Source organism: Strigops habroptila, chromosome 8 (assembly GCF_004027225.2).
Source record: "Strigops habroptila isolate Jane chromosome 8, bStrHab1.2.pri, whole genome shotgun sequence".
In the NCBI taxonomy this organism is placed as follows: Eukaryota; Metazoa; Chordata; class Aves; order Psittaciformes; family Psittacidae; genus Strigops; species Strigops habroptila.
In genome coordinates, this window is record NC_044284.2 from 13,993,669 (window position 1) to 14,021,233 (window position 27,565).

The window sequence follows — 27,565 nt, forward strand, 5'->3', positions numbered from 1 at the left end:
TCCAAAAACAGGCTAAACAAACATCTGCCGGGAATGATGTATATTTAGCTCAGCCCATCTTTAGGATGGTGGATGGACCACAAGCTTCCCAGCTGCATTTTGAGAAGACAAAAACTTCACACTACGAAATAATGAAATCTAGTTACGTTGTTCTAGTAATAAAAAGGACACAGAATAACACAATGTCAAGACCTTTTTAAATTATTCCTATGAATTAACTCCCATTATACTTCTAAGCTGAAGTGTATAATATCAATACAGTTCAACCACTTATTTGAAAAGTGGTTTTCCCATATTAAAATGGTTAACTCCCAGCACTGGGAGTTAATGCCGAAATTTAGTGTCTGCAGATTTAATTTTTAAGGTCAAACATTCCCACTTTCATACTTGCAGCAAAACATGAAGGCACAAAATCCCACACTCCCTCTACACTTAAATATGAAAGCTGTCTTCAACTGGTATTTCTTAAAAAAACCCAAACATACAAGATGCCTTCGACAACTGTTAGTATACTCTTACTCTCTTAAGAGGCCTTATTAATAAGACAACTTACTTTGACTTGCCTGTGTTGTGGGCCAGAGTCTATTCTTGCGGCTTCACTGAGGACAACAACAATATGCAATTGGTGTCTCAGTTTTTGGACACTGAGAGACATCAATTAAACACAAAAGGTCACTATTAAATGCTAATGAACAGTACCTATATAAAAATCTTTTTTCCAAGAAAAATATTCTCTTCACAACACCTAGCAAAGCTGATCCACAATTTTGATTGTAGTAAAATTTGCTTTTGAGAATGTGGAATATGTCCACTGAAAGATGTGCCCATTTGATATATAGATCTGATACATAGATATAAAGATTTAGATTTCTTCAGTGAATAAATGATTGCAACAACTCAGAGTTTTCATTAATCAAAATGAATGGCATTAATTTATTTCAGAGAGGGTGGGGAAAAAAAAATCCTTTGCTTCCCCAGCCCACTTAAGGAATTCCAACATTTCAGGGATAAAAAAAGAAATAGAATGCAGCACCCATAAACACACTAATCATCCTCTCTATTTCCTTTGTACAAATGTATATCACAATAGGGATAAGACATGACTGAAGTTGTGATCTGCTCCAAAGAACTAAAATAATTTAACAACCCCAAGCCTCCTTCTTGGAAACAGTGAAGGTCAGTTCTTCTGTTTTGCTCTAAGTATGAAGGAAATATTTGTATTGCAGACATGCAAATCCTGTATACTGTCTTTCCCTACTTCAGCCACAAAGTCGTCTTTGAGGTTACTACTGATGTTAACCTAGTGGAAGAACTGTGAGATCAGAAACACTACAACTGTGTACGTTTACTCCTCTTCCTACAATTACATTATGGCAGTATTTAGAGGGCAGATGGAGTCATTATCTCCTCTAATCATGTTTCATTTATGAATCTCAGAACAATCACAGTAATGAAGAGGAAGACTAAGGGAATTTGTTTTGGATCACGCTTTCTATAGAACGTAGGAGAAAAGTACCCTGCAAGTTGCTTTACACATCCAATAGAAACTCAACCAATGTAAACCAAGACATTTCAGCCACAGGCTGAGAATTTGTAAGACCTCAGCAGAAAATACTTTTCAGGTTAGAATGCTGGGTTATATAATGATATAAGCACTGTACACCCAGAATCCCATGAGTAGAGTCCATAGAACTGAGCTACCTAAAAAGATAATGATCTCTGAAAATGCTGAATCAAGTACTTCCAAGAATTTTCACTACTACTATTTTATCTCTTATGTCTGCATAGCTAAGAAAAGCACATGTAAAAATACTATACACTTGCCCAGATTTCACAAAGGAAAGTAAACAGAGTTTACTGACAAATCTTTATATGGAAACAGTATTTTGATCCCTTTTTTCTTTCTGAAGTGACAAACGTGCACTTTATTTCAGTAGCTACTGACCTTACTGAAATTTCACTAGATTCAACCACTTTGAAAGTAGCTTTTGGGAAGCACCATGTAAAATATAAACAGTTCCCTGAGGCATCATAAAGGTACACCTTTAACCCCATTCAAATACATAACAATGCTCTGGTGCTAAATGCAAAAGATGCAAAATTCCAGTAGAAGGAACATTTTCCTGTTATTCCAGAAAGAATAGGGGTAAAAATATTGATTGTTACTATCTAATTCTATTCCAAAGGAAAATCCTATTTTTAATCTGCAGAACATCAAGTGATTAATATACTACAGCTATATGAAAATCAAAAACCAAGAAACAATCAAAAAAACACACACCCAAAAATAAAACAAAAAACCCCAAACAAAAAAACAACAAACAAAGCCACAGCTTGGTAAGTTTTCAAAATCCTTCCCTCAGAAGACTTCTGTAAGTCTGATGTATTCCTCAAGGCCCAACAATATTTCAGGCATAGAATAATAGGTCTGGTATTCCTCAAGGCCCAGGTTTTCAAAGACAGAGCAGTGATGCCTTTCGAAGGCATTATAATCAATTCCATTTAGGCTTACAGACAGGGAGAGCCTTCTGTATTGTGCAGGCCAAAACCTGGCATCAAACGCTCTTTTTTCATGAAACCCTTCTTAGTGCTTAACCACTCAAATGGCTACAGGCTACTGTCACACACGTCAAAACAGCGCACTTCCATTTCCATTGCTAGCCCCCAATTCGGCTCTTAAAACAACACTAAGAAAATTATCGAGACAACAGACAAACACGGATTACATGGTGGTTTGGGGGTTTTTTTGCATTCTAGAAGTGTGACCCGGGGAATAAATAAAACACCATTTACGGTGTTCGATTCCTCAAATAAAATCGCACTAGCTCCGATACACAAAAATTACTTGCCAACAGAAACAGTCGCACTCCAAAAAGACTACAGGTAATTAAAAAAAACCAAACAAACCCAAAAAAAAGGCAAAACCAAAAACACACCAAAACCCCCCACAAGGTGTAAAGAGAACTAACGACGAGGGAACAGACCAAAGCCATTTCCTACGCACCTCCTACCCCCCTGCCCAGCTCCCCGGGGAAGGGCTCGCACGTCCTCAGGAGCGAAGCAACCAAGCAGGAACCAGCATCAAAGAAAGGGAAGAAGAAGAAGACGCCACCTACCTGTCCCAAAGGCTTTGGCCACCAGCCAGGCGAGATTACAGGCGATTTTCGCTCGAGAGAAATCATAATGGTCAAAGGGTTTGATGGCAGGAACAATGAAAGTCTTCCTCATCTCCTTGGCGTCTACGGCATCCCCCATCTTCTCACAGGACCCCTGACAATCGGGAACTTACATGGTTCTTCCTCCTCCTCCTCCCGCGGCCGGGAGAGACGTCTGTAAATACGCCGACAGCAGCTGAGGGCAGCGCTGAACCCAGCTGTCCGTAAAGGGCTAACGCCGCCTCCCGCCTTCCTCCGCACAGGAATGTAGCAGAGCCCGAGTGTCCTCTTCTTCTTCTTCCTCCTCCTCCTCCTCGCTCTTTGTCTCAATTCACTTACGCCGCCGCCTCCCACCCTCCGAAAAACGGCCCCCGGCGGCCCCGGCCCCCCCTTCCCTGGGGAGACCCTCGGGCCAGGGGTGGGCTTCCCAGACCGCCGCCAGCCCCTCGGCGCAGGCCGGGAGCCGCCAGCAAGGCCGCCGCAGCAGGCCGGGATACGGCCCTACCCGGCCCCGGCAGAGGCGCCGAGATGTCAAAACGCCGGGGACCAGCCCCAAAACGCTGCGCAGCCCGCCGCGCCTCACCGCACCACGCCTCAGCGGCGGCCTGCAGCGCGCCGGGAGCAGTGCCGGCTCCCCTACCGCTGCCCGCGCCCGGGCGCTGCCCCGCCGCCCCTCAGCGAGGGGACGCGCTCCCGCCAGCCGCCGCCGCTGCGGCTCTCCACCCGCGGCTGCCGCACTGGATGGGCGAGAGGCGGCTGCGCAGGCGCCAACGCCACAGCCGCCGCCACCGCCTCCCCGCTCGGGCGCCACAGGGCGGGGCGAAGCGGGCCGGGGCGGGGCGGAGCGGGCCGCCCTCAGCGGCCCGGCGGTCACATGGCGCCCCTACCGCACCGGGGGGCACTTGGCGCCGTGCCGGGTGCTGAGATGGGTCTTGCCTCAGGGCAGGGGGAGCTCGGGCAGGCTCAGCTCAGCGGGAGAGAGGGGCGGAGTGTTTCCCGCCGGTAAGGGGGTGCCCGGCTGCGAGGAGAAGGGCGGTGTTCCTCGGGCGCGGGGCCCGCCCGCTGCCGGCGTCGCCGCTTCCCACAGCGGGGCCGGGCAGGCCTTCCCGCGCTCAGCCGTTGGCTCTACGCGGTGCGTTGTGGAAGGTCGGGACCAGCCCCAGCGCCGGGTGCGAGCGGGGCTGAGGAGCCGCGGCCGCCCCTGTGGGGTGGGGTGGGCAGGGCCGGGCCGCGCCGCGCTGCCGGGCTTGTTATCCCTCTGGTGTGTATTGGTCCCTCCTCTTTTAAACTGCGTCTATTTATAACTTCTCGAATGCTCGGGTAGAAAAATGACAGAGCCTTAAAATGGTTCAGGGCCTGCTCACGTAATAACAGGCAGTGGTAACAATTTGCCCTAGAGACAAATCTGCTGCCTCACTCACCAGTACCTGGGCTGGTTTTGGAAATGCGTAAAATCACTTTAACAGTGGCCTGTGTGGAAAGAAATGTTCGTCACAGGAGGAGCTAGTACCTGGGTGATTAATGACTTGCATTTAAGCAGGATGTGATGAGTTAGTTTGGAGGTGCGGGTCTGAGGTTGTGAAAGTCTTGGTGACAGCCTTATGGTGGTGATCCTGATGGGGAGGCCCTGCCTCTGCGCTGCATGGCCACCGTGTAACTGGGTGACCGGCGGTGCCAGGGGGTAGTAAGTTTGTGCTCTTTGGCAACAAATAGTTATTAGGCTGGTGTAATGTGGAAACGTGCCCTCCTTCCCTGCCAGCCTGGGCGCTCTAGTAGCTGTGTGGTGAAACAGTTCAGGAAGCTTGGTGTCTTGGGTCACTGCAGGACCACTTCTGACTTAGATTAGTACAGCTAACCCACCTTTAGGGTGAGTTTTTTTGTTGGTTCCCCTCCCCTTATGATAAATTAATGAGTGTCTTCCCAAGCTGTTGCAGTAGAGGATGGCAGTCTGAGGTGGGCTGGATTTTGTTTTGTTTTTTGTTGGGTTTTTGGGTTGGTTTTTTTAGCCCTCATGAGTCTGGAAAAGAATATGTAGGCACAGTCTTAGCATTATACTGTAAGGTTGCAAATAATATTTTATCCAGACTGTTATTTCTTTGTGTTTAAAGTGGACTGTGAATTGATCTAGATGGAGATTTTCCATTGTTACAAGGCTATATATGCTTCTAGCACTTCATGTGCACAATTATACAAATACCATGATGATGAAGTCATGCTGTACTTTACAGTTTTACTGACATGAATCTATATTTACTAGCAATGAGAAAATTAAAGGGTTATGGAGGTCAACATTTGAAGAGATTATTGCTGAGTATTTCCCCATGTGCTCTCTGGGATGGAATTCCCAAACTGTCATGCATACCTCTCATAAGTGGTACATAGCTAGTTACAAAACTAGGAGCTGCTGCTGGCAGTATTCAGCAAATGGGAGGGGAGGAGGAAAGTTTAGAAATCCTTGCTTTAGCACACTTGTGACTGACATTCCCAGATCCTCTACAGCAGAAATGGGAATAATAATACCAAATTAACATACAGGTGTGACTTGAGAAAATGTTCTCTATTCAGGAAGAGTATGTGCTTAGTTTTCAACAACTAAAGTAAAACCTGCATTTGCACATTTTCCTGAATTATTTTTATATATAATTTTGAAATAAGTTGTATTAGACATTTAACATTATTTTAAATTCTTTTTGGGGTTTTGTTTTTGGGTTTGGTTTTTTTTCTCCCCGTTGCCACTAGAAAACTAGTTTCATTCTTCCTGTATATTTAACAACAAACACTTGGAATTCTTAAGCTTTAAAACCTCAAATGATTAGAGCTAGAAAAAAAAATATGTCCCAGATTCCAACTCATTTGTTTCTTGAATGACTAATAAAATACCTAAAAATTACATCAGCCTACAGGAGAACATGTTTAGGAAAACTTTAAGGTGTTCATTTAAGTATGATGGATATATCTCCATCCTAAAAGTTTGTAACCTTTAGGGCAAAAGGTTACAAACTAGTGCCTATGAAATAATATGAAGCTTTCAGAAATAGCTTTCTTACAGAAGTGTGTCATAATCCAAATAAGAAGCCATTGGATATATTTAATGTACTCCTGTATTTATCACCTGTTCCTGTACACTTGCAAAACATCACACACACAACTGCACTGTACCAGACACCGAGATTACTGACACTTCCCTGAAGCAAATACAGATGTGTCCTGAATTCTTGCAATTCCAAGCCCCTTATTACTTTAAAATTGAACATTGTTTTAGGGAATGCATCTCAAAAATGGCAATAGATACAACTATGGGTGGGTACATACGACATTGCTACCAGTCTAATTTAAAATGCAGAAATTCTTGCGGGTGCAGAGCCTTTGTGCCAATGAAACCTGTTCAGAGTCACAGAACAAAATCTAAAGAAGCTGTGTTGTGGTAACTGCAGTCAAAGTGGGATTTTTTAATTTGTTCAGTGCTCTTAGAAGTGAATGTATGAATATAAAATCAAATATGTGTGAGTGAAAAAGAAGACATCACCACCAGTTGCTGGAGTTCTTGTGCCAGTTCTTCTACTTCTGCAGACATGCTAAAATGCAGTGTTGCTTACTGCATCGTCAGATACCAGCAGTCAACATGGCAAATTATTCAAATTTGCTCTAATTTTTCAGAGTAGATAAACAGAAAAACCAAGTGAGGAGTCATCCCCTTCTGCTCTGCTCCTGTTTATCCTAAAATATTTTAAATAGTGATAATCTCTTCTGTATGCAGTCTTTCTGCTGCAAAGTGGTTTATACTTTAAAGTTCATTCCAAGTGGAAAGACAAAGTGTTACAGATTAAAACAAGCAACTCGCACATACATATTTTTTTTTACCTTCTTTCTCCCTTCCTTTCCTCTCCCTCCCTCTCCCCCAAATTAGAAACCCATTTGACTAGTTTTATCCTGTAATTACATCATAAACCTGATTCTTCACTGTCATGTGTCTAGCCATTTACACAGTGGGTGTACCAAGCCTGTAGTCAGTATGGGCAACAAATATGACCATGAAGCTATGAATAATAGTGTGGATGGCAGTTGTTGCTAATAGTCTTAACCTTGGGAGATAGTTTTTTGTTTGGTTTGGGTTTGGTTGGTTTTTTCCACTTCTTTTAAGATTTACCTGACTTCTGAAGAGGCCATGTAGAGAAGATGCCCTTAGACTAAATTCAGGCTAGTGCTAGATTACAGTGAGCATTCAAACTGGAATAAGATTTCATGCATAACTTCATCCTTCACGGTAGTTGATGATAAAGGTAAAATGTTTGAAATTAGCAATGCCATTAGTGGCTTTGCTGTGGCACTATCTGTAGCCAGACGCAGCGTTAGTGAACAGTTTATCATGCTACCTACAAAAGGTAGTAAAACATTCCCCTTTCAGATTAGCTGGTTGTATTAGGGCAAATCCATAAGCATAGCAGTTCACAACAGCTATTCTGCTGTGTAATGCTTCAGTCTTGGTGAAAAAAAGACTAGGAATAACACCATAGGGATAGTTATCTTTAATTGCTGCTATCAAATTTGCCTGTTTAAGATGATCCTGTCTATTTGCCTTAGCTTAGAGGATATCAGTCATGATAGACATGGTAGTGGCTGATGGGAGGGGTATGCCCTGTGGCCTGCAACCTCTGGCAAGGAGGCAGCAAGCACAGCTTCATGTGGTACTGTCAGACTGTCAACATACAGACCTAGAAGCAGTCGTGTCCCAATGTGATCCTTCAGAGATGTGCTTCAGCAGGTTTGGTGTTGGGTGTGTGAGGTTGAACAGGTAATTTATAAATGATTCTGTAAGGCTGTTACAGCACAAGATGACTTATGAACTAGAACTACTGATATTCCAGTCTCTTAAACTTATGAGTAATGGTGAAAACAGTAAAACTATAAGAGTTAAGAAACTGTATTTTTACATGGGCATTATCAAGTGAGTCTCTGAATTATTAAACTTTTTTGGCATTATTACTGAAATGCACGTATGTAGTTTTTGCAAGCTAGCAGTTTTCCCAGAGCATGATTTTGGAGGGGAGTATGTTCTTCCTCTTGCAGGATGATAACAAAAGTACAAGAACAGTTACATAATTATTGCATTTCAAATTCTTCTATTAATTTGTAACCAGAAAGTGCTGAGGCATTTAAAAGGGAAGAAAACAGTTTACGAACTTTACAGATTCCGGTAGAGTCATGCGTCAGAGGGAAAGTAAAGCTTTGTGTGACAGTTTACTTGGATTGCCTGTGACTTTTTTTTTTTCCTTTATACAGTTAAAAAATGGAAAACAGTGGAGTAATAGCTGCTTTGGCTCATTTACTACTGAAATCTGGACAACCAAAAAGCTGCCCAATGAGAATTAAATGTGGTACCTAAGTCACTTCTCTTAATGCATGGATGCTACGGGTTTCATTTCCTGAACTTGGCTTTGACCTAATGTAGCTCTGTGAAGGGGGAAAAAGAATTTCCATCTTCCCCCTGCCGATTCCATGGGGTCTAACCAGGCAACAGCGCTGTCCCTTTCCTGAGGTCTGTGAGAGGCAAAGTCTCTCATCTCATCTGACACTCACTCATGGCTGGTTGGTTTGTTTGTCTTTTTCTCTGGTTACTTGGGCATCATCTTTTCTGAGAGTTTTTAACTTTATTTTTAATTTTTTAACCTGGCTTTCACACTGGCTGCTCTCATCTCCTGGAATCGCACTTGTGCTAGAGGGTTTTAGCTTACTTCTCTTCCCAGGTGTGCTGTGCAATGCTCCCTAATTCCAGTTCTTTCTTCTTGACATTCCACTGTTGCCAGGTTCTCTGTGAAGAGCATGAATACTCTGGTATAACTGATATTTTCTATTATAAATTTTAAAACATATGGAATAGATCCTACCCTCTTCCATTAGGTGAAATCTGTGTACTGTTTCTTTTATGGCCATTTAGTGCCTGACGTGTTTTCTAAGGAAAATCCTTGGTGTGATTTTATGAATATAACCTTTAAATACTAGAGCTAGCTTAGCTGCACTGTAAAATAAATGTATGGGGAGAAACTTATTTTCAAAAGACCACTTTCAGCAACAACAACAAAACAAAAATTCAATCTTATTGCCTTTATGGTAGCTGTTGGATAATGCTTTATTTGCACCTCAGTTCAGAGGAAAATGGGCATGACTCTAGTTTTCAAATTTGGCATTCAGGTCTAAGAAGTTGAAATCAGTTAGCAAGAGTTAGTGAGAAAGTCTGAATGAGAGTGAATACTAAATAGTGCACTTTTTCCTGTTGATTGTACTCCATTGAATTGACTGGCTGAGTTTTTTTAATTCTGCTTCTACATGTGAAGAAGTATCTGAATGTTCATAAAAGCTCATTTGTTTTGAGCATATGCATGATTTATTAGTGGGGCATGAATAGACTTCAGTTCCCCATCATTTGGCCCTGCTTTCAGTTCCACTGAAGCCCATGTGTGTCTGAATGAGAACAGCACTAAACAGGAGAGAATGCTCTGTTCAAACAGTAACATTCTGGTGTCATTTAATTGCAGTAAAATTGTTGTTTGCAAGGGGTGTTTGTGAAGATGGATGAGGAGAGGAAAGTGAGGGAACAACATAGGAGACTACCCAATGAAGGTATGGAGGTTTTTTCCCTATATATCTTCTTTGAAACTTCATGATTCACTGATTTTTTTGTTTTGTTTAGTTTGTTTTTTGTTTTTTCTTTTGGCAGTTTCCCTTCCTGAGAAATTGCATGTTATGGATGAATTTTTGACTACTACTTCAGGGAGCAGGTGTGAATAGCTGGTACACTGTTTAAAATGTGTCTGTGGAAAGTGTGTAGCAGAGATGTTTATTGTACCATTTATACATAGTGACCTTTGATGGCTTTGGAGATTTTGATTATGCATGCATGGTAAGGTCATCACAACCTGAGTGCATAGAACTGTTAAATTTAATTCTTTTTTGGCACAACTTTTTTTGATTTATAATATTGTCTGAGTAGCTTTACAAGATGTACGCTGTAGAGTTCATTTGGGAACATGTTCAGTATACAAAAATGTACAGGATGTCTAAGCCTCATGTAGAGCATTTGATTTAAATTCTCCCCTATTTCAATATATATTAGAAACATTAGAACAACAATTATTTTAATAGTTGCCCTAAACTAAATATGAGTATATATATTTTTATTTAGCAATAAAAACTTGGCTCCAACAAGGATTTTTTTAAGCTTTAGGTTAATCAGATGTGTAGTTCCCATTTGAAATCTCTGGCAGTACAGACATGATTAAATTTAAGTGTGTAGGTAATTGTATTTCTGGATTAAGGGTGTCATGCAAAATATTTGCATTTGAAGAAAAAACCTGCATGATTTCTTTCTTCTAAGAAGTCTCGAAAGATAAATTACATACAAAAGGTTTATACATCTCTCTGGTTATTCTGTCCTCATATGGTATTCTTGTTATATAATATACATGGCTCTGCTAAAGCATAGGTTATCATCTCAGCTGTCTCACTTGGGTGGGGAGCAGTCATGGTCCCAGTTGTTGGCAATAGAAGTGTCCATCATCATCATGGGTGTCAGAAAGAGAGCCCTATCTTTCTATTAGCTGGCGTAGTTGGATATGGATGAAGGAAGGGGGCAAGCAAGCTGAAACGTGCTGTTCAGGGAATGTTTGAGCCCTTGTTGTGATGGCTGCTGCTCTGGAAGCAGTCTGAGACAAGCAGAGTGCACAGGAGAATCCCACTTCTGCACAGTGCTTCCTAATCCCCTGTAATCCAGGGGTTGTTTTAACAGCCACAGTATAGTCCTTACAGATGATAATTCACTAAATGAGGGAAGAATCAGCGAAGGGAAGAGTTTGTTAGTAGGCACTGTTTCCCTTTGGTCTGGCAAGTCTCTGTGTCAAACTCTTTCCTCCTTTTCTATTCATTCTTAACAGAAAGGAAGCAATTGCCTGATTTGACAATGTAGGGGAACAGAACAGATGTAATTGCAAGTAACTCCTGTGTTGATCAGGGTCCAGCTTGTTCAGCTGAGTATTTCACTATGCGTAGGGTAACTGCTGAAATTGGATACTTGAGAGTCTCTGTCCCAGCTGGTAATATGCTCTTGAAAGAGTAGGAAAAGCAGTAGGACCTGGTCAGAAGAGATGGGGAAGCAAGTGGGAAAAGCAGTAAGTCCTGGTCAGAAGAGATGGGGAAACAAGTGTATCGAAGGTAGAGGGCATGCTGCCATGTTTTATTCTCTTTTACCACCAAGGTCTTAATTGGTATTGTACTGGTATAATTAGGAATACTATTTGACTTCTGTGAGGCAAGAGATGAGCTGGAGGTGGAATACTTCATTAGAAGCAGATGACAAAATAAGAATTATAAATGCTATTTATGTTGTAGTAGGTCATAGAAATTCTAGTTAGAGCCCAGGATATTATGGTAGAAATGCAGAACAAAGTGATGAACCATTTTAGTTCATAGTCAAAACGATAAAGTTTTAGATATTGTAAGACTAGGCAAGCAGTAATAAAAAAAGCTTTGATTTTACTGCATTGCTCTGATTTCATTATTTGAGACAGCCCTGTCCCACAGAAACATTCTCACTGCTGTTAGAGACCAGGTTTCCTGTGTATCCGCAGAAGATTAACAGCCATCTGCATGGAGATGCTCTGTGTCTGTGCTTCTGCTGGCTCTTTAATCATTGAAGGAAGACATGTCATGTTTCCCAGGGCCAACACCCTCTTGTAACCTTTGTGGCTTTTTGCAGAGCAGACAGCATCAGTAATGCAGGAGCCTTCTCGCTACCTTGCCATTTTGCTCTGCATTTCACTGATCTGGTAGGAGCTCTTTGTTCTTAGGTGTCTGTTGTCTGGCTAGCCATGTTATTTCTTTGTTCACGTATAGTGCAGTAGTGCTCTATTTTTCAAGTATTTACATCGGTAATGTCAAGGGGAGCTCTTTCCCTGCAGCTTTAGTTTACTCTCGAGCTGAGCAGAATGAGAATCTGAGTATGATGACTTATTCAGTTCATAAAAACTCCTCAAGAATGGTAAAGTCCTTATATACTCAGCATGTTTGGCTGAATTGCAAATCTTCTCAGAGGAACTGTTGTTTCATAGGGTTACTTGTTTATTGTTTATGTTGAACTGTAAGGGAGATAGAGATACTTGGGGGATTATGCGCTCTGGGCAAATTTTCCTGAGGGAAAACCCAAGTCAGTCAAGAAAATGAGCAGAAAACATTTCTAAGATACTCTGTCTCATGGTATTTGCTGGCCCTGTTCCTTCCAGCATTTCCTTTGAAATGATCTCACCAGGTATATTCAGAAAAGTTTTATAATTTTTGGATAGGTTTTGGTTGTCTCTCTTAGTTTTGAATTGCTGGGAGGTTTCTTCCTTTTAGGTATAAACCTAAGCCACCACTTTTTCACAGCTCAGGCAACTATCATGGCCTTCTTACACTTGACACTTAGCTATTGCCTGAAAGAGAGCTTCCTTAGCTAGGGCTACAATCTGTGTTGTGCCTGAGGTCTAATTTCTGTGTATCTTGCTGGTTGCCACAGGAAACAATATTACTTTGGCAAGGAACTGTACAAAATGACCTTGTCCTAATGGGTCACGTGCAAGAAAAGAAGATGGGAACACTGAAATTGGACTTTTGAATGGCTCAAAGCTTTGAATCATTTGGTTAAAAACAAAACAAAACCAACCTGACATAATTTAACATGGAAATTCTAGGATTATGTTTTGTAAGAATGGTGTGTTAGCCAATTTTTCCACAACCTGGCCTTATACCCAAGTCAGCTGAATTGTATTAAGAATTAGCACAGATTTAATCCACTGAATTGTTTAGCAGATAAAATCCCATGAGTGCTGCATATGTGTTTCATACAGTCTTCCTTAAAAAGAAAATACACGTCAGTGGAGACTTGACCATACACACAAAAGCCTGCTTTCACACTGCAATTCCTCAGTTATTTAATACCAAAGGGTTAGAAAACATATAATGATCTGGGGTGCAAACTTGCTAACCAGAGTGTTTTTTTCCATAAAGCAACTAAAAAATATATGAAGTGCTATTTTTTTTGTTTATGTTTACTCTAAATTTAATGTATTAATAATGAAAATGTATTTTAAAACTTGTAATCTGAATTCTTTTGAACTGGGCATTATCATGCTGGAGTTTTTGCAGCCAAGTTACAAATCCCAGAAAAATAAGGTTTGCATGGAAAGTTCTTGGCAGATCTCTCTTGGAACAGCACAAACAAAACTGCTTAACAAGGAGGCATTCATTATTTCTGTCTTGTTACCCTCTGTTATTACAGTCACCAGCTGTAAGGTTACTGGCATCTTTGAATCTTTCTAATAAAAAGCATAGGGAGCAGTTATTCAAGGCTGGTAGTGAAGAGATATGTTGCATTTTTGAGGCTTGCTTTCTTTTTTAATAGCTATTGTGTTTTATTAAGCTGAGCTAATGCATTGTCTGCATGTTCTCACGGCAAACAGTTTAGGAAACTAACTGAATTTCAGGAGGACAAATCTGTTGGTTTAACTTTAGTGGTCTGTGGTCCTGAAGTGTGCGATTAAACTACAGATAGACAGTGTCACCATGTTATGAGAAGTGGAGGTTTGTCTGCTTAGCATTTATAACAACTAATTGATAAACTCTGCAAGTAATTAACAGAAGCAGAAGCTCAAGAGAGTGTTAAAGGATACATGGTTTTCTTAACTTTGCGGTGTATTCTCATCTCTTTTGGTTATGTTGAGTACCACAGTCTCGTATAAATGGTGTTTATTAGTATTTTCACTTATTCAGTGCTTTGAAGTTCTCAGTTTTATCACACCTTGGCTGTATTTGCTGGTGTGTCTCGCTTAAAAGAGAAAACAAAACATTTTCTCTCTCATGCCATAAAACTTAATTACACACACTGAGTTTTAAATGGATCCCTTAAGACAAAAGTACTTTAATTTTATATTTTCATATTTAATAGTATACTTCCTTACAGAGCTTTATAAGAACATTTATGAGAAAAATCCATACAGTATCCAGTGTGTGGTACAGTGCCGTCCTCTGAATGATCAGAGGAGCCAAGCCATGTTCTGAGAATGTCTCTCCATCTCATTTTAGGTAGGTGGGAGTTTGGCTGGACTTACATGAAGGGTTGGAGTGGCAGCTGTTTCTGGACGAGTCATTTTTACTTCTTAGGTTTGGATTTGAGGGGATGTTTTTTAATTGGCATGCTGGTACCAGCAAGGCCTGACTTAGCTGGAATTGACCTAGGAACTCAGTTTGTCTGAACTGGGTTTCTCAGAAGTATATAAATAAAAAAGCTACCTCAGAAACCCGTAAGAAGAGCCAATGTTGGACATGGTAAGTATGTCAACTGTTAAGGCTTAGGGTAAGGTCAGTTTTAGATTTACACAGACTTGGTCCCCTCCTTGTTTACAAAATCTGTCTTCTGACTGATCCATGAGATTTTGGTGTTCCAAGATTAGGATATAGCCCAAACCCTTTTACTCCCTCACTGACTAGGGACTTTGTGCCAGAAGATAGGTATAAATAATGCTGAGACCTGCTATTCAGTCCTGTTACTTTGTCATTCTTTAATCTGTGCTTTTTTTGTCTCTGTAGGATGACTGTTAAGGAGAATTTGCCTGGAAGGACAGTTCATCTTTGCCATGAGTGAATATCCAAGTGCGAGGATGAATTTACTTTAAATATATGATCAGATTAGTTCTAATTCTTTTCATTGATGGACCAAGAAACATAAATTAGCAAATGGAATTACTAGAATTCTAAGGTATGTTTTCACTTACAGATTACATAGGTGTTTTAAGTCCTTAAAATTTGAGTAGTGGAGTGGTTCTGTAATGACTTGATATGGCATGTTTAGCTATATTGAAGTATATTTTTAGAAAAGAAGTTCTACCACTTAGGAGGCTACTTTAGTTCATTTTTACAGATAAATGTTTAGAAAATTATTTGCTACAGAATTAAAGGGGTAGAACAGTACTTGAAATCATAATTAAATGACACAGTGATTAATTTCTGAGGCTTACAGTACAAGGTGATGCAAACCATTTGTCCAGTATGTAATTGTTCTTCCATTGCAAGCTGCAGCATGGTAGCTTTCTGTTCATAGGTTTTACCCTGAGTTAGGTGTTGTCCATACCAGTGCAACCACCATAAACACTATATTATGTATTACAGCTAATGGGACAGAAATATAGTCATGCTGAGACCAGATCCAGATTGCTTCTTTACCACTATTTTATTTTCAAGAGCTAATGAAAACTGCAGCTTGCCAGGTGATAGAAAAAAACTTTGGCCTGTTGGAAATAGCTATACATTGTTTAGCAGGGAGGAACTGGCAGGAGACTTTAGCCCTGCTTTTCCAGCTGCTCAGGTTTATGGGTTTTGGAGTTTATGAAAAGGAGATTGAAGGGGGAAGAAGAGCATTAATCATAGCAAATAACCATCTTTTCACTCATTCTTTTCTATACATAAGAGAAGTAAACAGGGAAGAAACTAATCTATGGAAGGAAGTGAAATTGATGTACCTATTTTAGAGATAAGAAAAAGTAAACAACATTTTCCCTTTTGAAATGAAAGCCATCTGCTATACTTTTCTCTTAAAAAAAGTCATGGACAAATGGCCTACCTGGTGACCAGTCATTTGTATTGCATCAAAATCTTTTGGAAAAGATTTTAGCTGAAGGTGTAAGTTTTATTTTTGTAAACTAATTCACAATTCTTTTATCCTCTATTTTGCTTAGCAGTCATGTGTCCTAGGTTCGGCTGTAACAGACATCATGTACAATGTCTTTTATAGCACGTGACGAAGATCTGAAATTAATGTCAAGTATGCCAAAGGTCTGCTAAACTAATATTGGAGACCTGCAGTATGAGTCAGTAGGAAAAAACATCCATAAGGTGTATTTTTTTTAATTAAACTGTTAAGACTGTATCGAATGCTCTGTACCCAGAGTGACGTTTAAGAAATTTAAATGTCCATTGGGCTAGAGGCCAACAGCAACAGTCACTTAGAGCAGTGGTGAAGGCTGACATAAATGAGGCTTTTGAGACCTGAATGCAGCACAGCCACCAAGCCCGCCGCTAGCAGAAAGTACAGGCACTGGAAGGATCCTCTGTTCTCTAACAGCTGCCAGTGGCTTCCAAAGGCAACAGTCACAGCTGGCAGTCTCTCAGTAGCAGGGACATCATGAATTTGGCTTCTACTTTGGCAGCACTGAGTTGGCTTTTTGTAGATACAGTTATAGCCTTTCCATGTCCTTTAATAGTTTTTGTGTGAGGGATTCAACCAGGCCAATTGAAGACTTCATGCAGAGACAGAATAGGGACCAAATGTAATTTTAGGAAGTATGAAGGTTTAACCTAATGATTCGTATTGGCATAGGTTTTAACAAGATGACTGGTGAAAAGTCTAGTTTCTAGCAGCTCTCTTGTGTGTTTTCCAGACCCTTCATAGTACAATGCTTTCTGCTCTCAAAACTAGAAATGCTGGTAGGAGCTTCAGAGCTGGAGAGGGAAATTTATTATCCATTTACTCAAAAGGCTTATGTTGTGAATTTTTCCTTCAGTCTGTTGCATTAATGGATTATAACTCTGTGCTTCTTCCACCCTGTAATGCAAACGCAGTGTACCAGAGCATAAACTGTTACACTTATCATTCTTGCTGATTAATTAGAAAGGTCTTCATCTCTTAGGAAGCGATATGATTGGAAAGAGGGCTTATTGAGGGGGCAGGTGGTAATACACATTGAACACTGCTCCTCTGGCAAGCTGGAACTTAATGATTCCTGGTGTCTTCTGTGGATTTTCTTTTCTTCCTTTCCCATCCTTTTGTCTGGAACCCTGGAGTGTGGGGGAGGAGGGGATATGGTTTAATTTCAGTAAGTGCATGTTTTGGGAGTGTTACCTTGTTTTTAGAATAGATACTAATCTTATATGCTGCCAAACTGCCTTATTAATTGGAACACAAATCTAAATGGAAAACTGGTAAGCAGCTTTTAAACATCATGTTTTATATCCTTTCAGAAAGAAAAATAGATTAACATGAAAGGAGGAATTTTTAATTCTTAATTCTGCACCTCTAATTAAGTTATTTCAAGATCTATTTAATCTGTTAATCTACACCTGAATTCTCTAAGAATCTAGGTTCTGGTTTACTGCTTACTGAAGTCCCTGGAAAATTTGATTGTCTTTGCAATCTTTTGATCAAATATTTGTTCTGTAAGTCTCAGCGACTTAAGAGAGGTTTTTAACTTAGTTTAAATTATTGTCGTACCTTAAAATCATTGCTTTTAATTGGAAAAAGCTACTCTGTGTCTTGTACAAAGAAGTTGGTAATTGTATTGGCTGTAGTTTTTACAGTTGTGCTAAGGCTATAGTGATATTAAATCAGAGTCCATTGATTCTCAAAGTAAATGTTATACACAGTATTTGAGCATTTAACCACATACATTAATTATGTTCATAATTACTGCATGATTTGCCCCATGCAGTTATTTCCCTATGGACTAGTGGCATTAAATGCCAGAGCTTCAGGGCAGGGCTGCTGGGTTTTTGGTTGGTTGGTTTTTTCTTTTTTTTATTTAAAGCACTCAGTAATATGCTTTAAGAATTCTGATTTAAATTATTTTTTTAATTCCAATTTTGCCACAGATTTCTTCAGAGACTAATATTGATATTGACCATTATTTCCTTAGGGTAAGGCTCTTAAAACAAAGAGAATGCTCAGGAAGCCTGAAAATCTTAGTCTAAGACTTCTTTTACTGATGATTTACTTTCAAAAAGCTTAGGAGTTGCTTTTTTTTGATTAAGCAAAATGAGAAAAAGTCAGCCTCATAGTAAGTACACTCCATGCAGTATCTGTACTAATCAGGGCATTTTGTATGAATATTAGCAGCATTGACTAGTTAATGGTTAGCCACCATTATTTGTTTTTAGATTATCTGGATTTTTCTTGTGTGGTTTCTTTAAAGCTGTGATTCAGAAACCAGTGGAGTCATTGACTCATGGATTCCTTCAATCAAAGAACTATTCATTAAGTATGGTTTGGGTTAGAGCTGCTGTTGACAACCTACCTCCAGATCTGCTGAGTGCCTTCAAAATCCCAAAACATTAAAGAAGCAGAAAAACATTTTGTTTCATAGCACCAGGTGGAGCAGACACAGACACCAATCCCCAAGTAAACATGCTTTGACTTCTGCGCCTTCTGAATGGAAAGACATTGCCCCTCCCTTTCACCCAAGCAGTGGATGTTTTCTTAACTGCAATTTTAAGTATTGTGGCATGCTTTAAAAAAAAAAAAGAAGTCAGGGAATGCTTTTTATTCTTTAAGTGACATTTTCATAAACGTCACGCTCTTCATCCATTATAACATTAAAGAACTGGGATTCCTTAGTTTAGAATAATGATGCATAACATATATCTCACGCTGTTTAAAATAATTAATAGCATAGAGAAAAGCCAAAACTATTCCTCTTGATGAGACATATTCTTTTGAGGGGCTTTTTATTTTCAGATTTGTTGGTGCTGACACTTACTGCTTGAGGGAATGATGCATTCAGTGTTATTTGGATTCTGAGTCCATTCTCAGTAGTTTTGCATGCACTGGGAGCTCACTCTAAGTGGAAATTTGGACATCACATGAGGCTATTTTGGCTACAAAGGAAACTTTAAGTACAGTTTATTAATATGTTTTGGACACTTTCCCTTTGGGATGTATTTATCTGTTAATGAAATCTGTGTGGAACTTGAGAACAGATTCATGGAGAGGTGCCCACAGGTTGTGCTCTAGTACAGGTTTTAATTAATGGGGTCACTCTGGGAGGTATTGCTGTGGAGAGCCGAGGCATATGCTACAGTCAAGCAGCTCTTTGAAATGCTTGTGATACCATCTCTGAATTAGTATGCAGAATGCCTGTTTCTTATGCGTTTAGTGTGCCTGTGAGTAGAGGGATTTCAGTCTCCTGCTTTAATCCAATCTTGTTTTATTGAATTATTTGCAAGTGATGGGAAAGGCTGGTTCATGCTTCTAATGAATGGCTGTGAGATGTTATAGAGTGAAGCGCCTGTTTTTAAATTGAGGGCCGGAATCCAACATGCCACACTTGCTTTCTGTATAATTGATATAGAAATCATGAGTGAATATGAAAAGATCTTCTTGATATAATTTAAAATAGACCAAAAACTGGAATACCTTAGTATTAATAATTTGTGCTTGAATTGTTTTCATTATATATTTTTAATTTCAATCAATAGTTACTATCTTTGTTATTCTAACAGAAATTTGCATAAAGTTGAAATAATATGTTGCTGTACATCTATGTAGTAAATCTGTGTCAGTATATATTAGGTTTTTTGTACATGTGGGTTTGTGTGTGCATTGTTACATTTCGGTAGCTTCTCATACTTATTTTAGAAGTTATTTTGAAGAGGCACATTAATTACATAAGGACTATACTTGAACAGGGGTTTCTAATGACAATGTGTGATACTTTCCTAGGCAGCTGTTGTACTGGGACCTATGCAGCATAAACAAGATGAGAAAACTGTAAATTATTTAGTTTTATCAACTAAATTGAATAACAATAATGCAGATGATACTTCTTGGGTTTTTTTTAACACAACCTGGAAACCTTAAGATTTTTCCATGATGACATCCTCAGATAAATTGCCCAGAATGTGCAAAAATGACTGTCCTAATTGTTCGTGATTTTTAACAGGACTTAAACTCAACTTCATTCAATCAGCTTTAACTAAGTAGATTTTATAAGGAAGAATACCAAGACAAAACCCGTGTAGGATATCTGAGAGCATCTTGCCTGGGGACAGTTTGTACAGTCTGGTGAACTTTAAAAGTATAAAACTTTAAGTTCAGAAATCTTACTAAAATGTCATTCGCCTCAGATCTGATGAGCAGCATCAAGAGCCAAGAGGATGGGGAATACATTCACCAAGGCTATCTATTACATATTTCAGCATTCTAAAAAGGTTTTTGGAAGTGATTGGACTAGAATGTTTATGCTTTATTTCAGGAAAGAAAAAAAAAAAAGTAAAATATTTATTTAGTGAGCTCACAAGGCACAGTATCTGTCCAGAAGAGATTTTGGTATATGTATTCTGACTAACTCCTCCATGTAAATAAAGAATTACGTACTACATTCAGTGGAAGCTTGCACTCCTTTTCAGTTGTGAGCACTTACTATAAAGGATATTACAACTTTTGTTGGAAGCAAGAATGAACTATCAATAGCTGTATAGCCTCTGTAAGCTACTCAAGATGCAGATCTATTTTATCTGTTCCTCAGTCATCTCTTTTTCAGACTGATGAGTTGATGTAGTTATGTCTTGGATGGAAGTCCTTTCATGCCTCTGAATATCTGTAAAGCCCGTTTCTAAAACTTAATATCTATCCCTCAGATAAGGGGAATGAGTGATGGGGAAACACCAAATACAAGGTGCATTCCTGTATGTGAACTGTCAGTTTATACAGAAATGTTCTCCAGACCTTTCTTACTATTTTGTACCATGTAACTCTGTTTTTTCTGACTGCTGTTACACAGTGAACTGATGCTTTAACAAAGTTATTCCTATTAATCCTCGCATCTTTCTTCTGAATAGTACAGGCCAATTCAGAGCTTATCATTTGATACTCAATGTCAAGATATCTGTCTGTGTACCTACGTTTGCATTTGTCTGTCTGAATTTTACCTGTCATCGTAACCAAATCCTCTAAAGCTCCTGCAAAGCTCTTTTCTTGCCCCTTGTGTTAAGAATCGGAGATCTCATTGCTGGCTAATTTCTCACTTTCTTGATCTTTAGGTTGCCGTATCAATCTGCAAAATGGTACCAAGTTTTGCAGAATTCACTGGTGACTTCCCTCCCTCCATCATGGGGCCCCCTATTTATGAGCAACGTAATACTTGTATTTTCAAAGTGATTATAAAGAGGAAAAAAACCCCAAATAAATCAGTTCCTAATCAGAAAGTGTTGATGAGTAACAAAATAGTGTTCTCATGAAACAAATACAGGGTAGGGCAAAAACTGAAAGTCATGCATCCATAAGTGAATCACGGAATACACCCACTGACTACAATTATTCCTTCCACACAAATGCCTATGCTAGACTTCTGCATTTTGCAGCTCAGAACAGCAGGAATATGTACTATGAGCAAAAATGCTAAGTTGCTGTATTAGACTATGGACAGTATTATTTAATCTTAAGACCTTGAATATATCTGTGTAATCAAACTATGCAAACTGTTCTCTCATGGCAGGTGAGGGCAGAATGGTAGCTCCCAACAAAACAACAGCATTCTTACCATTACAGAAAGGTACTTTCTTTAGATTCAGTTGTGTCCATTAGGTTAGTATTTTTGTCACAGAAACCTACTATTAGGAAAAAAACCCACCACCACCACCAACACCAAAAAACCCAATAAAATGCAACAGAAAAAGCTGATACATAAGGATGTTTGCATTTTGGTATACAGACTTACAGAGTAGGAAGCCTCTCATATCATATTGAATATTGTTGAAATACTGGTCTTTATTTAGCAAACGATGTTTTGAATTCCAGGAAATGACCTTGTAAAAATGGAAGTTAAGGAAAGGAAATCTGCCTGTGTTAGAAACACTCTGGGAGGGAAAATGAAGAACAGAAAGTCAGTGCAAACAAAGGAGAATGACAGAGGCTGAATCGGAGAAAGGTGGGGATTTTATCAGAGAATGAGGAATTTATGGAATGTGGGTGAAAGATGCCTGACAGTTTTTCAGGTCTAGAAATGCCTTCTTAATCTTTCCAGAAGCTCAACAGTCTCTTCTGATTGTACCAGTTAATTAAAAATCCCACACAGACAAGAAACCTCCATTTGCACTAATTTTGCTTGCTACTGTGGTAATCTACTACAGAGGAATCCAGCATACTTTAAGGTAGACGACGCTGCAAGTGTGACAGGTCTTGAATGTTACAGAATGGTGTGGCCAGCTGCTCAAAAGCCCCCAGCTTTGTGAGTGTTTCTGTTTTAACCCATTCCCTCTGGCTCCTATGTCTGTTCCTCTGGACTGCTGTTAAACTGTGTTGCCAACGGGGCTGCTAGTATTTATGGATTTTCTCTTTTAGCAGGAAGTGGTGGTGGTGGTGACCAGCAAAAGTAAGGAGCCAGAAAGAAAATGGAACTCCCCATCTACGTGGATGCTTTCAGGCTAGCAGGATCAGTGTTGGAGTAGGAGGGAGGCAAGATACAATCTGTTTTGGAGTATCTGGAAGTACATCAACCCAGACAGATGCCAGCAAGGTATCTTTCCCATGCTCCAAATCATTTATGGTCATAGGGTGTGCTCTGGGAATACTCTGGTCTTCCTGCTTGTGCTTAAAAATCAGTAACCTGCAAATGGTGCAAACACAGGGCTACCACCTCAGGGTCCTGCTGTTGCAAGGGAGTATCTTGGACAGTATCTGGTAATGTGAGCCCTTGGGGAAGACAGGGAGTAGCAGTGACCACCCTGTTCACAATGGCCAAGCAGCTAAAACCACCAACCTTTTCAGTGGACATAGATCCAAGCCTTAGTATGGTTTTTCCATGAGCTTGGTTTGCCTGGGCCAGTGGCACTGGTGCACTGTCACACATCTAGGCTGTCTTGCTGAGTCCAAGATGAAGTGAAGTCTGAAAGTCTGTTTTGCCCTACCCTGAAATGTGATGATTTCTGGTGTTCTCATGCATTGTGATGTAGTGTAAAAAGTTGTGTTTATTATTGAAAAAAACCCGATTTGTAGTATATGAAAAGGGCTTTCCTCATGTCCTTCCAAGTGTTTTAAGTGGGTCAAGGCACACGCTGGGCATTCATCTGGCATGCCTTACACCTCCATCACGTGCAGTAATTTGTGTACATACCGCAACTCGGGCTCTAACGACGGCAGCGCTGGGCCACCCCGCCCCGCAACCCCGAAGAGGGTCAACAACCGCCCGCTCAGTCCCCCCCCACCGAACCCGAGCTCGGCAGTGACACCTCCCGGCCATGCGGCTTTCCCCTCCCAGGCCGAGTGCGCAGGCCCGGCCGCCAGGGCCTGGCAACCCGCGGAGCGGGCTGTGAGGCTGCGGCCGGCCGCGGGGGGTTCGGCTCCTGGCGCGGCCGCTGGTGACGGCAGCTTGCTCCGCGCCGTGCGGGCGGGAGCCCCCACCCCTTGTTGTACTTCCTCTCCGCTCGCCCGGCGCCCCGTCTCCGGCGCGCTCTCCCGGCGCTCTCCGGCGGCGGAGCGGTGGCGGCTCCCAGCTTCGTCCAGCCGCTTGCCCGGCGTTGCCTGCGTGGGGCCGCCGCCATTTTGTGAAGAAAGGCGGCAGCGGCGGGGCCGCGGCCGGTCGGTAGCGGTCGGTGCGGTGCCGTCCCTCCGCCGCCTCCGGGGAGGAGGAGGAGCAGGAGCAGGAGCAGGTGAGGTCGGGCTCCGGCTCCGCCTCCGCCTCGCAGCAGTGCGGTGGGGAGGCTTTCGGTAGGAGCGGCCTGTGCCGCGGGGTGGGTATCTGCGGGCAGGCACAGGAAGAGACCGGGACTTTCTGGCGCGGTGGCGCTGGCGGCGGGACAGGACTCTACCGGGAGTCCCTTAGGGGCGCATCCCTTCTCGTCAGCCTCTCACTCCTCGTGTGCTCTCCTCGCTTGAAAGGCTGCTGAGTTCATGAAGAGGTTTGTTGTGGGAAGTTCTCATTAGCTGCGAAAAATAAGTGGTGAGGTCTGGTTTGGTGCAGTAGCGATGGGAGCAGCCTCCGTGCGGGCACCGCGGGTCTGTCCCTATTCCTCAGAGCTCATCTGCTCAGGCTTCATCGCTCTGGGTTGCTTCGAGTCACGCAGGAAAAAAGCTGTCTGTGAGCATAGAGGTAGCTTTGTGCATATTTAGAAAGCTGATGTGAAAAGAAATTGACGGAGGCTGATACGGTACGATTAATTCACAATAAAATTAGGATAGTTTGTGTATTTTATTTACTGATTGTACCATAGCAAACGATTGGTGAGAACATTTGGCGCTGAAAGTTTCAGAATATGAAAGTTACGGTTATTTATGGACACTTATTTCAGCTTCCTTTTGCTACAGTAGAGCTTTGGCAAATTGACCGTGTAGGTCTTTGCTCTTTGACACCCTGAACAAACAGCTGGATTGTAAACAGATCCCAATTTACAGCCTTTTTAAATTCGAGTGGGCTTTTAAAAGGACAACAGAAGGAGAGGTCTTGGGTGGGTCCTGTACTAAATTTGCCGTACTTTTCAAAACCTGTGGTTTGGTTGGTTTGTGGGTTTTTTTCATAGCTTAAGAGAATGCATGTTTTGCCTCTGTCTCCTCTTAGAAACAGTTAAACTGTTCAGAGATTTAAATATGACAGACTCTCAGAATGGATACATTTTCAAACTGACCATGAAAATCAAAGTTTTTGTTTAACTGCAAATGTCTAGTGCTGAAAACTAAATGTAGGTGGATCTCTGTGGTGTTCTGTGCCTCTGCTATTATTTTAAATTATTTCTTTACATTGCATCAACGTAGTAAAGACCAAGATCAATTTTAACCAAGGTGGTTTCTAGATCTTTTCAGCAATTGAGAGTTGGTTTCTAGGTTTGCAAATATGTTTCACAGACTTTTTTTGTGGTAACAATAAAACACACCTTTCTCAATGGTAATAGTTTTTAACTGTAACAATTTTCTTTCTAGTGTACTGAAGCATGTTTTTACCAAGATCTGTTAAAGTCAAGAGGACTGCTGATGAGCACAGAAGTTGTACAGCTGCTAAGAAAAATAAATTGTCTTCTGGAGGATCTTTGCTAGAGGAAACCACCAAGTTCGAAGACTGTAAGTCAGTTAGAACAGAAACTTCTGCTTCAAGATGCGATTTGAAGGAAGTTGTACAAGAACACACAGAACCTGTAGCTGCAGACCCTGGTGTTGCTAATACAGCTTTGGGAAAGGACAGCCAAAATACTGATGAAGGCAGCTCTTTGGAAGAACCCATAAAATCCTTCAGCAAATCCCAGCGTTGGGCAGAACCTGGAGAACCTGTATGTGTTGTGTGTGGTCGCTATGGAGAGTATATCTGCGATAAAACAGATGAAGATGTTTGTAGCCTGGAATGTAAAGCCAAACACCTTCTACAAACTCAAGAAAAGGAAAACAAGCTAAAATCTGATCAACTCACCAAAGGAGAATCGCAAACAGAAGCTCACCTGCCTAATACACCTTATTTCTACAAAGATCATTCGTTTATTTCAGGTTTGCAAGATGAGCAGATTGAGAACCTTAAACTGCAGCTAGGTATTGCTGTGCAGGGCCAGCAAGTTCCAAGACCTATTTTAGAGTTTCAACACTGTGGTTTTCCTGAAATTTTAAACCACAATTTAAAGAGTTCTGGCTATGAAGTCCCAACTCCTATCCAAATGCAAATGATCCCTGTTGGACTGTTAGGGAGGGATATTGTTGCTAGCGCAGACACAGGTTCCGGAAAAACAGCAGCCTTCCTGCTCCCTGTTATTATGAAGGTGTTGAAAGAGGTAATGAAACTTCTTGTGTTTAGAAAAAGTGGTTTGCAGCTTTGTCTCTTCGGTTCCCAGTGTAGCTGAGAATGTAATTGCAGTGGGTTTTATTGACATTCAGAGATTTATTACACTTTTGCTTGGTGGAGCATTGGTTCTTAGAGTAGGGGGAGGTGCAGATTATTTTCAACGACTTTAAATATTTTATCACTTTCGTCAGGAGATAAAGCAACTCTATCAATATTACCTAGTATACAGTTTCTCCTTAAGAAAAATAACTAAATTCTGTGGTAAACTGCCTGAATGGCTTAAAATAGAAAGTGAAAATAATTCGAGTCCCTTTGCAAGAAGTTATTCCTGTATCTTTACATATCTGATGACTGACAGAGGTTTTTTGGCATTGGCATGATTTCACAGAGTAATTTCTGTTGGAATTCTGACCATCAAATAACTACAGGAATTGGGGGTATTTTAGTTTCTGAAATAGTTATACAGTTTCTCATTTGATACTGTGGGAAAAAAACCAAGAGAACTTGCTTCGTAAGGATGTGACTGTATGATGAGAGTAATGGCAAACAGTATTCTGTACCTTGTATGTGGGTCAGTATTGCTTTTTGCTTCAGTGGTTTTATTCAAAGAGATGCGTAAAAATATATTTGAAAATTCTGGACTCTGAGTCTAGTTGATGTTTTGGACTGTTTAGGTGCCTTTATAGGTATATATACATACAGTAATGTCTGTATAATTTTTTTTTTCAAATTAAGTACTTAAAGATTATTTAAGTAACCCTCCTAATCTTAAAAGTGCTATAGCATTAGTTTTAAGAACAGAAGCATTATATAGAGGCATTTAAGAACTGCAGTATTACGCTTCAGCACCTCTCTATCTGATTATCATTAACTGCAAGATTATCAATAATCTGCAAGACAGTCACACACTTATAATAGTATGCACAAAACTGGAGCCTTAATGAATAATATTTAATTTCTCTACATGATCTTTCTCATTCTTCGTCTTCAGTTGATGTATATGTCAAGAGAGAATTTTATTTGGTTGTTTAAAATAATTTTAATTTTAGAAATTTTAATTATTTAAAAATAACTTTAATTTTTAATGTAAAGGAGAGATGAGATGTTGAGAGCATAAGGGTAACCTGGTTATGAGGTACTTGACAGTTCCTGGGTTCTCAACAGATACCTGTTCTGTGGTGATAAGTTGTTAAACACTATTGCCCACTTGAAAGCAACTCAAAAAGCTCTTATTGACACAAGTGTTTAATTTTGTAGTTCCTTTGATGATGTAGTGGGAAAGGAACCACCCGCTGTTGGTCCCTTGCAAGTATTCCAGTGGGGACCAGAAAGGAATATACACCATCCAGAAACGTGTTCAGTGAATTTGTGACTGTAGCATCAATATCTGAGAGCTTTGTTTATTTACTGAAGAGGAGATTAGTATTACTTAAATAATGTGTCTTGGAGCTAGGCAGGGAGACAGTATTCTGTTTCCCTGCCTCCCCCTTCCCCGTTTTACCTTATATTCTTTTACTTTGTTAGTATGTGTTAACTGGAGTTAGGAATCTGTATTAATCTGAGAGGAATTACCGCCCTGTAATTTTGTGTTTTCTGGGTTGCAGAAGTATCAGGTGAGAATTTGGTTGGAGATCCTTGTATAAGGAACAAAAAAATAATATTTAAGACTGTACTGCTTTAGTGATTCATTTGTACTTGACTGACTAATAGTGTGTCAGAGGAGCTATTAGTTTTGTTTTCCAATTTGAGACATGTTTTTTTGCTGTATAAAGTTCCTCTCGCTGCTTATCTTCTCTGGCTAATACTTAATGTTTTTACTTAGTGGTGTGCAAGACAGTAAAGGGAAATAGTCTGTTCCTATCA

At 40.5% G+C, this 27,565-nt stretch overlaps 2 protein-coding genes across 9 annotated transcripts in view; one reads left to right on the top strand and one right to left on the bottom strand.

Moving 5' to 3' along the window:
* CAMSAP2 (calmodulin regulated spectrin associated protein family member 2) overlaps positions 1 to 3,991 on the bottom strand; it is an 89,122-nt gene extending 85,131 nt beyond the window's left edge. For all 4 annotated transcript variants that reach the window (XM_030496154.1, XM_030496152.1, XM_030496151.1 and 1 more), the window contains exon 1: positions 3,117 to 3,991. In XM_030496154.1, coding sequence (XP_030352014.1) covers positions 3,117 to 3,255 — 139 coding nt within the window. In that variant the 5' untranslated portion in view covers positions 3,256 to 3,991. The remainder of the gene's footprint in view (positions 1 to 3,116) is intronic.
* Positions 3,992 to 4,014: 23 nt separating this feature from the next.
* Positions 4,015 to 27,565, top strand: part of DDX59 (DEAD-box helicase 59) — a 32,982-nt gene continuing 9,431 nt past the window's right edge. For 2 of the 5 annotated variants that reach the window (XM_030496170.1, XM_030496172.1), the window contains exons 1-8: positions 4,015 to 4,157; positions 9,689 to 9,773; positions 9,871 to 9,931; positions 14,769 to 14,937; positions 21,745 to 21,874; positions 21,971 to 22,174; positions 22,288 to 22,462; positions 24,859 to 25,691. In XM_030496170.1, the coding sequence (XP_030352030.1) occupies positions 24,870 to 25,691 (822 nt within the window). In that variant the 5' untranslated portion in view covers positions 4,015 to 4,157; positions 9,689 to 9,773; positions 9,871 to 9,931; ... (3 more) ...; positions 22,288 to 22,462; positions 24,859 to 24,869. Of the gene's footprint in view, positions 4,158 to 9,688; positions 9,774 to 9,870; positions 9,932 to 14,768; positions 14,938 to 21,744; positions 21,875 to 21,970; positions 22,175 to 22,287; positions 22,463 to 23,540; positions 23,577 to 23,635; positions 23,653 to 23,700; positions 23,844 to 24,858; positions 25,692 to 27,565 lie in introns of those variants that run through there. The other 3 variants (XM_030496168.1, XM_030496169.1, XM_030496167.1) reach the window with 3 other exon arrangements.